Here is a 13,527-nt window from a genome sequence, read left to right on the forward strand (position 1 = left end):
ATTCAAATCCTGGCTCCGCCCCTGCCTACACCTTGTTTAGTTCATTCCAAAAACCAATTTTTTTTAAGATTCTCCGTCACGTCGAATTTTGTGGCACATACATAAAGCACTAAATAGGAACAAAAATAAAAACTAATTGCACAGTTTACATATAAATGGTGAGATGAATCTATTGAGTTTAGTTAATTTATAATTAGATAATAATTGCCAAATAAAAACGAAAGTGCTACAATACCAAAAAAAATCGAAAAGTTTTCGGAACTAAACAAGGCCCTAGTATCCTAGTGTATCTTATTTGGACTAGGGCCACTAGCCACAGTTCGCAACTAATGAAACAACTCAAAACCCAATAGCTTCGGACCAGAACTCCAGAAGAAACTACAGAGTCGTGTTAAGGGTTAACAGAAACTAAAAAATTAGTTAAGTTGAAGGTGGCAGACTGAGGCGCCTGAACAAGGAAAAAGCGAGTTGGTTTTATATTATAATCAGCTTCCGATTTCCCATTCTGCCATCGACTCGTTTAAATAATGAACAGTAAATAGAAGACATGGCTCACCTACTGAGGTCATTCGCTAATCAGTTCGTTATATATTACAAAAAGATGGTACACTAACTTAACAAGACTAATGAGGAAAACAGCAATTTCACATTGAATATTCCTTTTTTACATAAATCCATTCACCAGATGCAGATTTCATTTGCATTACCACCGTATGGACAGGGACTTCATAAATTGGTAGCTGAGGATCAAAACTGATCTAGTCTCGAGTTTTCAAAGCATATCGCAACTCCTGGCGTTAAAGACAAGAGCGAAGTGTATTAGCACAACGTGAGCAAGCAAGCAAGTATAATTGCGGTCAATCTATTTCAAGAAAGGATCTTACCATATTACCGTTGCCAGAGGCAAATGAAGGATGAAGCTCCGAAAGAAGTTTATCTTCCCTCAGTCTTTCCAAGCCATCAAATGGACGTGGTTTTGCCTCACCTGTACTGGAAGGCTCTGAGCCAACGCTTAAACGGTGCCGGTCCATCCTTATGTACATCTCAAGTTCTTCAACTTTCCAAGACAATTGTAGAGCAACGAACTGAAATATATAACGCAATTTCACATCCTTTTGTTATTCAGCTCCAACTGAGTAAACTAGGAATGTTCAGAAACCAAGCAAGATATTCACTGAGACAAGCAATCACCTGTACAAGATGTTGAATGGACAAGGTTGGTCGACAACTTAGATAAGGCTTTTCCAAGTTAGGTATGGTTTGTCCATCGACAGGAAGGAGAACAAGATACAGCTGGAACTGCAAAACAGAAATATGGACAGTTCAGCAGACCTGGCACACTCCATTTACAGGTTTAGTTTAAGTTCGTCTGGACAGAACTACTGAAGCATGGATGGAAGATATATACAGTAGAGATATGCATCTGGTGTGACAAAAGACCAGCGATTCTTTCCTACTTTTTCCCTTGAAGAGCAGGGATAAAAGGAAAAGGCAAGCAACACTGTCGAAACAGGACATCAGCAAGAAACTTGCAGTTTTGTCCCTCCTTAGAGAGTTGTTTCCCAAACATGTTTTGGTTCATGTAACTGTGAGAAAATAACATATCCAAAAGAACATAGACACAAAATGAAAACTACCTCTTTGTCCAATTCATCAGCAGTACGGAGGTGATCCACCAATTTTGCAATGCGTCCACTCCTTCCAATCCTGCCATTTGAACCAACACTACCGTGTCGATTTTGGCTCCGCGTACCATTTTTCCCCCATGCAAGCATCTCTCCCTGCAACGGAGAGGTGGCTAAAATTTCTTTTCCACCAACTAATTCATCATTCTCCTCACAGTTGTGGTCAATACTGCCAATGGTTCCAGCAGGTGATCCTTGTGGTCCAGACCTCTTCCTGCATCTTTTCTGTCTTAAATCTGGAGAATGATCATCAGTAGAACATTGCTCTCTGGTGGTCTCTTTGGAATTTTCTTCTTCTCTATCCTCGTCAGCAGAGCCAGTAGGGGCAATATCAGGGGCAATGGTTCTAACTCTCCCCCGGGTTCTCCTGTACTTCCTTGCAAAGGCAGTTGCAGTTGCTTTTGCCATGGAACGTTTCTTACCAATTGCATCAGACTGTCTTCGGAATGTTTCCTCGATGGTTTCTTGTATCTTTAATGAAAAAATAATGGTATGTTGATATTTATGGTTTAATATAATATAAGAATATAATCACAATGAGTTTTGTATAAACAAATACAGTTCTGGTATTGCCAAAGAAGATGAGGTCACCTTTTTATTATGAATCCTCTCCTGCTCACTGAAAGCAAATTCCTGCAGTGTCAAGTATATTAGAAACACTTCATGGAGAAGCTAAATGAGGATAAAAAAACAATGATAGGGCATACAGAGTTATACACATAAGACATCACCTCTTCCTCATACTTATCAATATCTGGATACAAGGCTGCAATCAGCGCATCATACTTAGGATCGTCCCTCAAAGAACGTCTGCTTGCACAATGAGTGCGACATGTTGGGCATTCGTTATTTCTGCAAAATCAGAGCATCATCTTTATTATCAGATAATAACACTCTATTTTATGATCTAGAGACAAAATTAAACTGTAAATTCTACTTGTCAAAATTGATTGTGACATGATTTTAGAGAAAAATGGTGTCTGCCATACCCTAGTCGCATAGATTTATCAATACAGTCTCTACAGAACCGGTGCAAACATTCCATAACTGTCCTTGTCTTTCGGATAATGCCTGCAAAATAGAAGGATTAGACTCCATGGTATATCATCATCTGACAGATGCAAATCAAGCAATGAAATTCTCAAACTTCGAACCTGTAAATTATTGTAGTTAGTAACAAACAGATTTTCTACTTGGATTTGCTAGGGTCCTATCAAATATGTTCCTTAACTTAAGATTAATACACAACCACTTTAGCAAGTTTTGCAAAAAGAACATGTGATAAACAGCATCATATGGCCTATAGGAAATAAAACCATCAGATATGACACATGAATGATAGGTTTATACAAGAAAAATTAGAGATGAATTGACACCAGAACCAGAAGGGTTACAGCCAGTGGATGTATTAAAATAAGGATGACAAAGCGTATCACATCTAAGCAAACAGTTATGCTTTGCCATAAAAAACGACATGTACATGATACAAGGCAGCTATACAAATTACTGGAAGATGAGTTTAAAACTAGAAAACAGCTAGTGCAGACAATTCAATATAGAAACACGGCTATCTGAAAGCTTCAGTCATGTGAGAAAACTGAAGAATGGCAATGTAATATCCAAATCCCTAAGCAAACTGAGAAAGGATATTCTCACCTAAGCAGATAGGGCACTGAACCTCCTTCCGTATCTCTGCTAATTTCACTAGCATAAACCTGATGAGAGAGGCATAACAGTTCACTATAAGCTTCAGACCATGTAAAACATCAAATATTCCAAAGTCCACGGACTTGAATAATGATCTTCGATTTATGAAGATCAGTGATATGCAGGTAAATATAAAGAAATGTAGCATCTGTTTTTGTTCGTGTTTGAAACCACAAAGATATAGCTATTTTATGACACCACAAATATCACGTAAAGCAGGATTAAGTGAAGGTCGATCTTTAACTAAAAAAATGAATGTTCAGCACTTAAGTATTCAACTATCTCTAGGAGGTGTGAGTGCTGTAGTCAGTAGTCCGGGTAAGGCGGTAAAGACTTGCTTGAGAGTTGAGATTGAGACTGAAGCCGATCTGTAGAATATATATTTCATCTTCTGAATTTATAAAGCATATACATTGCCGACTGGAAAGCATGATATGCAATGTGCATTACACAAGTCAGGAGCTGGCACGTACAGAAGCCACGGCAGACGATAGAGCAGGATAAAACATGAAAGCAGTGGTTCAAGCACAATAAGCGCACAACACAAAAGGACAGCGCCAAGTCCCCAGCCGGCCGGCAATCTCAATCGCGGCTATGGCCTGCACCCTGACGAAAGCATGCATACATGTATAGGCCATGGCATTCCTGCCTAGCTCGAACGCACATGATGCATCATCGGCCATGTCGGCTCGGCGATCGGCCGGTGCTTTTGCATAGCGACGCGACCAGATCACGCGAACTAAGCAAGTCACCGGTTCCGGTATGCACCGGCTCGAACGAGTCACTGGCAAGTCGGGTACGAGGAACCGGCGGGCGAGGCGCGCGAGCAATAGGCACCGGGACTCCGCAAGCAGGCCACAAGCATATCGTAGATAACCAAAGGGGTCCACGGGATCGGAGAGATAGAGCATGGAAGAGGCCAAAAGGAAGGGAAAGCTCACTCGTTGGTGCCGCCGTCGTCGCTCTGCGAGGACTCGCTGTCGCCGTCGTCCGCGTCGCCGTCACCCTCGGCGTCCGAATCTGCCAAAGCCATCAAAGCACACACAGCACAAGCCGCCGCCTCTTAGCCATATCCGCGCGGTGATACAGAACGCGACATGCACATCGTGGGATGGGAACGAGATAGGACTATAGGAGGGACGCTGGCCTCGATCTCGATGCCGTCGTCATCAAGCTCACTCACCGTCTTCGAGCCCGCCCTGTGGCTCCGGGTCCGGGTCCGGGTCCGGGTCAGTCAACCTCGGCCTGGCGGCGCCCCTGCTCGGCAGCGGCGGGCGCCCTCCTCTTCCTTCTCCTACGCCTCCGCCGGCGGCGGCATCAGAGGTGGGACTTGGAGCCGCCACGTCGCCGTGGGGTTTCGAAGGCGGCGATGGGAACCGGCGCTTCTTCGCGGGCATTCTGGCTTTCTGCCCCAAAAGTTGTTGGCTTTCGGATTTCGGCGATGGGCGGTGCTTCGCCGCCCTGGCGAGACGTCCGGTGCTTGGGAGGAAGGGGAGGCGGTGTGCGTCGACGGGACGGGGAGGATGAGCTGCCGAGGTGGCCGGGCCCCGGTGGATGCGGGAGGCTGCAACTGGAAGGGGAGGCGGAGAGGAAGAGGAAAATAAAAATAAACAGGGGCTCGCGAGAGAGAGGTGCTCGTTTTGTGGTGGCTTTGCAGGTTTTGGGGTCTATCTGACTGCCTGACGGTGGGGGCCGGCGGTTGCTGCTTCGCTGACTGGCGGCTGGCGCATGCAGGCGTGAAGGCCGCGGCCGCGCCGCGCCGCGCCGCCTCGCCTCGCCTGCAGTGCCGACGGCCCGACGCTCCGCGTTCCTGGGCCTGGGGCTGCTGGGCAGCTGTTATTCTGATTCTGCAACTGAGGAAGGCGAGGGCTGTATTTGCATACCGCTCGGCGCTCGATCCACGTGAGAACGGAGAACACGCAGGTGTTTTGGTTTCAGATTTGAGGCTGAGATTGCTGAACACGCGGCAGGCAAAATCGCTGCTGCGTCCCCGGCTTTGTGCATCTTGTTCGCCACCACACAGGCGTCAATGTTCTCGGCTACCCTCTGCGGCGAGAGGTCCGAGCCCGACCTCTGCATCTCTGCTCTGCCGGCGGCCGGCGATGCCGGTGCCTGCCTGTCTGGAAGCTGCTGACAACCCTTGGTTTAATTATGAAGGCTCGGATCCGCCTCTCACTGGGAGTGCCAGCTCTCTGCTACCAACCTTTTCAAGTCTTCAGCGGCCAGCGGACCAGTCCAGGAAATCTACTGCGGACTCAGCTTATAGTTGATCTCCGTCAGTTTGTAGAACACACGTTGAAAGGAGACCATCCAGGATGAAAAGTTGAAAACACAGTGTAGACTCTAATGTCTGCATAGCTTACAGCAGTGGCCAATTTTGATACTGCATCACAACAAATCAAACGACTTGCAGCGGTGGCCAGTTGAACTGACAACTGAGCAAGCTACCGACATAATACAGACAGTAATATGTACTAGCAAGGCAAGAAGACTGGAAAAAGAAGGTCCACTAAAAGGACAATCAAGGTCGTAGCTTCTGCTACTCGCCGTTTTGTATTGTATTGCTAAGGATGGTGATGGTCCTGCTACTCGCCGCCACAGCTGTGCCATCCAGCGAGAACAGTCACCATGGCGGAAACATGCGCACACCATCGGATGCCCGACGTACTCCACGCACGCGCAATGAGTCAATGCTTGTAGCAGGGAACCATATATATATATATATATATCTCTCTCTCTTGCTGTGGTGATCAGCTCGTGGATGTCATGACCAGAGGCTAAACGAGGACAAATCCAAATGAAGCAATCGTCGCGCACATTGTTCTACCACTCTCCCCAGTTCACCAGGTCCGTAGGCCTCTCGCCGGATGCCGGCCTGCAGCGATTACAAGCTGGAGCTGGCGGACATCCTATTAACGAACTAGACACGAGGTGTGGGTATCGATATCGAAGACGACGTGTGGGGTATGGGGAGAGAGAGAGAGAGAGAAAGAGAGAGAGGTACTGCGCCGCCGTTCATCTCACCACCGTCGCCGAGCCTCCCGAAGTGACGGGCTCTCCTGACGCGCGGAGGACTCCCCATCCATCTCACATGAGGCTCCGCCCCTGCTTCCGTCACCGCTGGCGGGCGGCGGCGTGCCGCACTGCGATGCGGCCGTCGGAGTCGTCGGGGGCGGGCGACGGCCAACGGGATCGGGCGCTTCTGGGCAGGCATTTCGCGACCAGGCGGACGCCCACCGACTCCTCCCGGCGGCGTTCCCTCCCGAGGCGCTGGGGAAGGAGGGGAGGGGACGGTGGTTTCGTGGAGAGAGAGGAGAGCGTGAGGAAGCGTGGGTGTCGAACTGCAGCCGCGCAGGGCAGACCGGACCGACAGAGGGAGAAACGACGAAGACGGCGTTCGCGTTGGAGATGTGATAGACTGTTATCGGCCCGGCCCACTTTATATTATTCTTGCCTGTCGCGGGCTCGCGGCTTGCAGATTCGGCGAAAACGAAAAAGTCCCGTTTGGCGGGCACCCCCGCCATTCCCGGGCATTTCGAATTCTGAATTTTGATGAGAACCCCACCAAACGCCGAGCCCCGCCAGGGGTCAGTCGTCACCAAGACTCGCCAGCCCGCTCGTCGGCGCTCAGTCAAATCTATCCTACCTCGTCTAGACTCCGCTCCGCCATGGACGACGGCGCCGGCGAAGCCGGCGGCGAAAGCCAGGTACGCCGAATCCGTGGGGTCTCCCTTTCTTCTGCCCCCGACCCTTATCGCGGTACAGGTACGGCTCTCGCCGGAGTAATCCATCCTCCAGGCCGCTCGCTTACCCGCGTTTTCTGTCGTTGCAGGTTCACGTGTGCAGTTCGCACCCCCTTTCGTTCCCTTCCCGTGCGTTCCCCTCCATCCCTCCCCTCGCGAATCTAGTGTTTTTCTTGGCGCATCGAGTTTGAATCTCTGGCTGTGCTGACGCTTGTTTGGGTGTTCTGTTTCTTCGTCAGAGCCGCCGGACATCAAGAATTGGTTCTCGAGCTATGTGTATGACTCACCGGAGGTCCCGGAGCTGGTTGCTGATCACAACGGCGGCAACGGCAGCGAGACCCAAGACCCATTCGAGGTAATCTTCTTTTTTTTGCTGAATCTTTTAATCAGGTCGTGAACGCGTTACAATTGCTGCAAATCTCATCCTCCTACCTATTAGGCTATTAGGCCAGCTAACTGTATACTCTGGTTCCGTTACCTTGTACCCATTCGTCACTAAAACATTCTCTCCAGGATGGTGGAGTTGCTTTGAGAGAAAATTGTCTAGGAGGCGAATCTGAGCCTGAGATTTTTTCTGGAAAATATTTGGTTCCGGTTGATGGGAATGTGATGAAGCCCGCCCCCAAAAGGAAGCAAAGCCTGCGGGCATTATTTGGAGCGAGTTTTCTTTATGAGGCTGAGGAAGCTACTGAAACTGAAAGTCATGGTTTGTTCCCTGTGCAGCTAAATGCACTGAAGCATGTGTCAGATCGTACAAGCCTTCCTCTTGATGAAATATGCGAGGCACATTCAGAAAAAAAGGATTGCGCAATAAGCTTGCCTGATAGTACTAGACATAGCCAGGAAGGCACAACTGAGCACAACAAGGTGCTGGTCGATTGTGATCGTATTAGTTCAGCTGACACTCAAGAAAGCACCCCTGCAGATGAAGTTGAGAGTAAAAAGTCTTCTAACTGTTATGATGCATGTTTGGCTGATATTGGAGACGGCTTTGCAGAAGATGACATCCATCATATTGAACTGCCCGTCAGTTTCAACAGTACCATTCTAGCTGGAACTGACAAAAAGATCCAAGATGGTGTTGACAACAGCACAAGTCTTGTTAGTCGCAACAGCCTCAGTTTAGCTGACACTGAAGATAATTCTCCACTAGGGGAAAATGATAGTGAAGAGAATTCTCCCTCAGGGCTAGGGCGAACTGACAACTGGAAGCCTTCGTTAGACAGTATAAAGCCACAAGAAATAGTTGCATCAGATGGTTTTATAGCTGTAAAGAGGAAGAAGCTACCAGATGAACACAAAACAAACAAAATTCCGAGGCACCCAATGGGGAGAGAGAAGGAAAAGGGAAACTTACAAGAGAGCGGTGGCATTTCAGACCAAAAGGTTTTTGTCCAAGAGCAAACCAGACGTCCCTTGGCAGATAGGACTAATTTTTCAGAAGTAAACACAGCTCCGGCACCAGAGCCGAGCAGGAAATGGAAGTGTCCTCGCAAAGGAAAGCCCTATGTTGGTCGTCCAATGAAGCAGCTCCGGTTGGAGCAATGGGTGCGCCGTATTAATTGACACTTCATCTGCCATCCTTTTTTTCAGAAGAGTATGCATCATCAGGTTGACAGTTTAGACCAGTTTCAGCTCTACCAGTCTGTAGAAGTGCATGCCACCCAAGTAGGAGTAGATCCGTTATAATATCGTTATGTTTGTTAGCTACTATTCTTGTGCTACTGCTATCCCGGTTCAATTTTATCATAGCACCAGGGTACATATTGGCAGAAGACTGAACTGAGACAACTTGATGACGGGTGTAAGATTCTGTGAATCTTGTTTTCTGATGAGATTCTGTGTTACTTTTTAATGTTGTGCAAATGTTTGGTCTGTTGGGAAAATGCTTCCCAAACTGTAACGAGATTTCATAAACAGACGCATGAATATACGAAGACTTGTGTGCGAAAAAAAAACAACACACAAGTAAAGACTGTATGTTGGGCCTGGCTATTTTTTGGACCGTCAGTCGGCCCACATCTTCCTACGACTCACCGGTTCTTCCGAGGCCATATTCCTGAACGGAAAAGTCCACTACTCCTCTTGGTCCCTTAATTTTCTTGACTTTTGTTAAAACTATTTTTTATTTTAAGTGCTTTAGATAGTGCCTTTTTTGACGTGGGGTCTCCTTAGTCGTTCTACTTCTACATGATTTTTTTTTCAAAAAAGTTATTGAAATATTTTATTGAAGATCTATGCAATTAAAATCATAAAATCTGATTTAATATTAGAACGTTTATTTTAAATTTTAAAGAATACATCATTAATGTAGACTAATAATTAAAATAGATAACTAGAGCATACAATAGCAAATAAACACCAAAAGGAGACCATAGAAGATTCAGACAATTCTAAGCTAGGCACAATTAGATCTTAAACGTGTTTCATATTTTTTTGAGCTAAAACAAAAATCAACAAATTTTCCAAGATGAAACCATATTGTAAAATTGTTTAAAGTTGCATAATTTTCCAAAAAAATATATTTGGATATTTTATAAATACAATTTATATATCTTTAATTATCAACATAGTTTACATTCTCGATGATTCGCATAGTGTCATGTAGTATGACTAATATATTATTACGTCGGACAAAACCTTAGGTGCAAACTAGATGGTTTAAAATATAAGGATAAAAAGCAAATTTATGTGTAGTTAAAACAAAGAAAAAAATATACGGTTTCTATTCACGTTCTTTGGTTCACATGAATCGATTATTCATTGCATTTGATTTTAGAGGAAAATCATAGGGAAAAAAAATCCCACTAGAGCCTCATCGTTTCGTATTTCCTGTCTTTTTCTAGTGACATATCAAACACCTTCTCATATAAATTTTCATTTTATGTTTATCTATTTTGTATTATACATCTAGAATTCAGTTGCCTGAGCTCTCAGGTGACGAGTCCTGGACACGATCTACTACTTTGCTGCTGAGTTAATGAAAGCAAGAAGAATGCATATGACCATTGGCCATCAAATGTCGTCTGAACTTTTGCAAGAAATCAGGTGCTTGTTTAATAGCAATTCCCTTTGTATTATACATTTCTATTTTATTCGTGTATTTTTTAATTCCCGGTTCAAGTAGGCCTGGGCCGTCTTCAACAGCAATGACCAATACACGATACCCACATCCTCTAATATAGGTTAAATATAGTACAAAAGTCTCCCACCCAAATCTTATTTTCTCCAACAGAGCCCGCTCCAAATCCAGTCATTTGCCTCCCTCACTACCAATCTCGCTCCAAATCCCGTCGGCTACCTCTCTCCTTGCTAAGCCCGCCCCAAATCAAAGCCGCTCGTCTCCCTCCCCGCCGAGTGGCCGAGGTCTCGCCTCTGCCACGCCGCCTCCCTCCCCCTGTGGCGGCAGCGTTGTTCGCGGGCCGGCTGCTCCTCGCCGCGCCGACCACACCCCGCTCCTCGCCTGGAAGCACCGGTGGCGCCCTGTCGTGCTCGCTCCTTGCTACGCTCGGCTCCCAGCCGTGGGCCTGCCTTTGTCGAGTGGCCGCGCTCGTCGAGGGCCTAGCATCGTCGTGGGCCCACCAGTCAGAGGCAACTGATTTGCGTCACCACGCCTCGAGGACGCTTATTTGTGTCTGAGCTCACGTGGTAGGCAAAATAAGTTTTATGTTGGATTTTCTGTTAGAGTATGGGCCTGTTTAGATGCAGCCAAACAGCCAAAGCTTTTAGAGAAATGAGCACTTTTTGGAAGAATGGATCTAAACAGGGGCTCGTAAAACTTGGGCTGTAAAGATTTAGAATTTAGGACCTTGAAGCTTCAAAACTGTGTAAACTTGCTTAGGGACCCGTGTCATATGTCTTGAAGACCAAAAAAATTTGGAAAGCATCTAAACACCTATTTGAATGTAAAGTTTACAGCCAAAAGTTTTAGGATATAAAGATTTGGAATGAATCACCTATATTTTGCGTTTTGGGTTGCCATGTTGGCACAGTCTTGCCCTTTTTTTAAACCCACAAAGGTCATGTGCTTCCATACGATACGACCATACCCGACAGCGATACTACAAGAGTACGGCAGCGAGGCCGTATACGGCGATGTGACGCTGATCCGCTCAGCACACATTCCCTAGGTGATGATGAAGTCTGTCTTCACCACGCTCGATCCCGGTTTGCACACGCACTCAACCGACATCTGCCACACAGGGCACGCGGCGACGTCAGAGGCTGCGAGCCCGCCGAGGCTGCCACCTCACGGTGCGACGTGCAGCTCCGGTTGCTCACCAACCACTGCATGCCGCCACGTCGCGTTCCAAAGAGATCCAAACAGTACGCAACCTGGTCCGCCACTGGAGACTCCAGAGATCGGCCTGGCCGCTTTTATAAATTCCGGCAGCTAGCCGCCACTAATACGCAGCATTCGGCAGAGTCCCGGTCGCAGCACGCGCATTCCTTTCCGTTCAAGTGATCACTCTAGCTAGCACACTAGAGAGAGAGAGAGGGTAGCACAGCTTTGACAGGATGCAGACGGCGAAGGTGAAGGCGAAGGACATGGCGAGCGAGGCGAAGGAGAAGGCGAAGGAGGCGACAGCCAAGATGCAGGGCAAGACGGGCGAGGCGACGGCGGCCACGCACGGCGAGAAGGAGATGGCCAAGGAGGCGGCCCGCGCCAAGAAGGACCAGGCCAGCGCCGACAAGCACCAGGAGAAGGCCGAGCACCGCGTGGACGCCGCCGCCACGACTGGCCGCCACGGCGCCGGCGCCGGCGCGGCCGTCGACCGCGCGTACCCGTCCGCCGGCACCACGTACCCGGCGTCGGGCAAGTACATCTAGGTGACTGCGTCAGATGAGGCCGGCCGGGATCGTCGTGTGGTCGCACTTGCGTTTTTGTGTAGCGACCGAGAGATCGATCGGCTGGCTGTACCGGTAGCGACTGGTAGAAGCTGGTGTATGTGTGCACGTGCACGCAAGTCGTCGTAGAATAAAAATGGCCTAGCTGTTGTCAAGTTGAACCTTGGTTAGTTGTTTAATTTCAAAATGGTCTAGCTGTTGTCAAGTTGAACCTAGTGGTTATTAGTAGTTTAATTTCAAAATGTAATCGTCGTTGTTCCTTCCATATCTGTGTGGTACTGCTGTTTCAATCTCCTCAGTATGACCAAGTGACCAAGTTTTAACGTCAAACTGCAACCAATGTGAAGACCTTAAAAGATGATTCATATGCTTGAGTGCCTTCATATAGATGGACCTCATCCATAAGCAATGTTCAAATATGTCTGCTAGATCAAACTAATTCAAGAGTGTGAGCAAGTTTAGTAAAGTTCATATATATATACTGAGTGCCATGGTTCTATGATGACAAAACCGAACATTGATGAGTGATGGAAAACAAGCACATCTAAATTTGTCTGAACACGACAATATTATATTAGTGATAGAACAAGCATCTGTGTGTCTGAAAATTAGGAATCATTACTTCATTATTACTCATTAGTGACCAGATCGAACGACACTGAATAAAATTAAGCTAAATGTATAAGGAAAATCACGTCCCTAATCTCTATGTACATGTTCGTCCACAAAGGCCATAATTCTCATATACCATCCGTATCCTCATCAAGCTCCATCAGAACACGTGTCAAGGTGCGTTCGAATTGTAGTCGCTTATTGCTCCCCTTCTCGTCTCCGGATGGTGGCAACGAAAACAAGAGAGGGGAGAGCAGGCTGGGGCGATAACCAGCGCGCAGGTACTTCACCGGGAAAACTCTATATAATTTATTTTTTGATTAGTCTATATTTAATACTTTAAATGTGTGTCGGCATATCTGGGACACTAAAAAAATTCTTTTCGCGAACTAAACAAGGCCCTAAATTTGTATCTGAACATGACTCAAATTTCATTAATATTAGTGGTCAGATCCAACGACATGCAATACAATTATAAGAGCATCTCCAAGGGTTTTGCATTTGAGGTTTGCATTTAAGTAATTTGCCAAAAAGCTTCAAAAGAGGTATCCAACGGTTTTGCATTTGGAGTTTGCAATTTGGTCAACTTGGCAAATGAGGGAGCAAACTTGACAAAAATGCCAAGTTGTGGATGGCTTTGCAAATCCAATCGCGTGAGCAAAGTCACGCACGAGTAAAGCGCGTGCGCCTGGAGACCTTCTATTTTTATCATTTGCCAAGTCCAAATGCCAATTCCCTTGGAGATGACCTATTTTTATCCTTTGCATTTTGTTATAGGAGTTTGTAAATAACAATAAATGCAAGTCAATTTGCCAATGCCTTTGGAGATGCTCTAAGCTAAAAAGTAAAATAAGGAAAATAATGTCCCTAATCTCCAAGTTACACATGTTCCACAAAGGCTTTACTCTCATATACCATCCATATTATGCTCA

General features: G+C 46.5%; 3 protein-coding genes across 3 annotated transcripts; 2 read left to right on the plus strand and 1 right to left on the minus strand.

Moving 5' to 3' along the window:
* On the minus strand, window positions 454–6,107 carry LOC8060463 (putative E3 ubiquitin-protein ligase RING1a). Its single transcript, XM_021462597.1, has 10 exons — window positions 4,576–6,107; window positions 4,334–4,412; window positions 3,342–3,400; window positions 2,675–2,756; window positions 2,417–2,537; window positions 2,277–2,318; window positions 1,638–2,156; window positions 1,192–1,299; window positions 885–1,085; window positions 454–791 (listed from the first exon to the last, which is right to left on the minus strand). Exons 1-10 carry the CDS (start codon window positions 4,787–4,789, stop codon window positions 759–761), a joined length of 1,458 nt encoding a protein of 485 aa, XP_021318272.1. The 5' UTR covers window positions 4,790–6,107; the 3' UTR covers window positions 454–758.
* LOC8071076 lies at window positions 6,954–9,093 on the plus strand. Its single transcript, XM_021462787.1, has 4 exons — window positions 6,954–7,099; window positions 7,225–7,264; window positions 7,375–7,490; window positions 7,649–9,093. The coding sequence occupies exons 1-4, from the start codon at window positions 7,061–7,063 to the stop codon at window positions 8,699–8,701; spliced, it is 1,248 nt and encodes a 415-aa protein (XP_021318462.1). The 5' UTR covers window positions 6,954–7,060; the 3' UTR covers window positions 8,702–9,093.
* LOC8060464 lies at window positions 11,536–12,278 on the plus strand. Its single transcript, XM_002446970.2, has one exon. It carries the CDS (start codon window positions 11,654–11,656, stop codon window positions 11,963–11,965), a length of 312 nt encoding a protein of 103 aa, XP_002447015.1. The 5' UTR covers window positions 11,536–11,653; the 3' UTR covers window positions 11,966–12,278.

Source organism: Sorghum bicolor, chromosome 6 (assembly GCF_000003195.3).
Source record: "Sorghum bicolor cultivar BTx623 chromosome 6, Sorghum_bicolor_NCBIv3, whole genome shotgun sequence".
NCBI lineage: Eukaryota > Viridiplantae > Streptophyta > Magnoliopsida > Poales > Poaceae > Sorghum > Sorghum bicolor.

What these genes read in the sequence shown, in the direction of transcription:
- LOC8071076 (XM_021462787.1), top strand. Translation starts at nt 7,061, where the DNA reads ATGGACGACGGCGCCGGCGAAGCCGGCGGCGAAAGCCAG. An exon ending in AAGCCGGCGGCGAAAGCCAG is followed by an intron (nt 7,100 to 7,224) that starts GTACGCCGAATC and finishes CTGTCGTTGCAG; the next exon opens with GTTCACGTGTGCAGTTCGCA. An exon ending in AGACCCAAGACCCATTCGAG is followed by an intron (nt 7,491 to 7,648) that starts GTAATCTTCTTT and finishes CATTCTCTCCAG; the next exon opens with GATGGTGGAGTTGCTTTGAG.
- LOC8060464 (XM_002446970.2), top strand. Translation starts at nt 11,654, where the DNA reads ATGCAGACGGCGAAGGTGAAGGCGAAGGACATGGCGAGCGAGGCGAAG.
- LOC8060463 (XM_021462597.1), bottom strand. Translation starts at nt 4,789, where the DNA reads ATGCCCGCGAAGAAGCGCCGGTTCCCATCGCCGCCTTCGAAACCCCAC. An exon ending in GATAAATCTATGCGACTAGG is followed by an intron (nt 2,538 to 2,674) that starts GTATGGCAGACA and finishes CTGATTTTGCAG; the next exon opens with AAATAACGAATGCCCAACAT. An exon ending in AGAGGATTCATAATAAAAAG is followed by an intron (nt 2,157 to 2,276) that starts GTGACCTCATCT and finishes TTTTCATTAAAG; the next exon opens with ATACAAGAAACCATCGAGGA.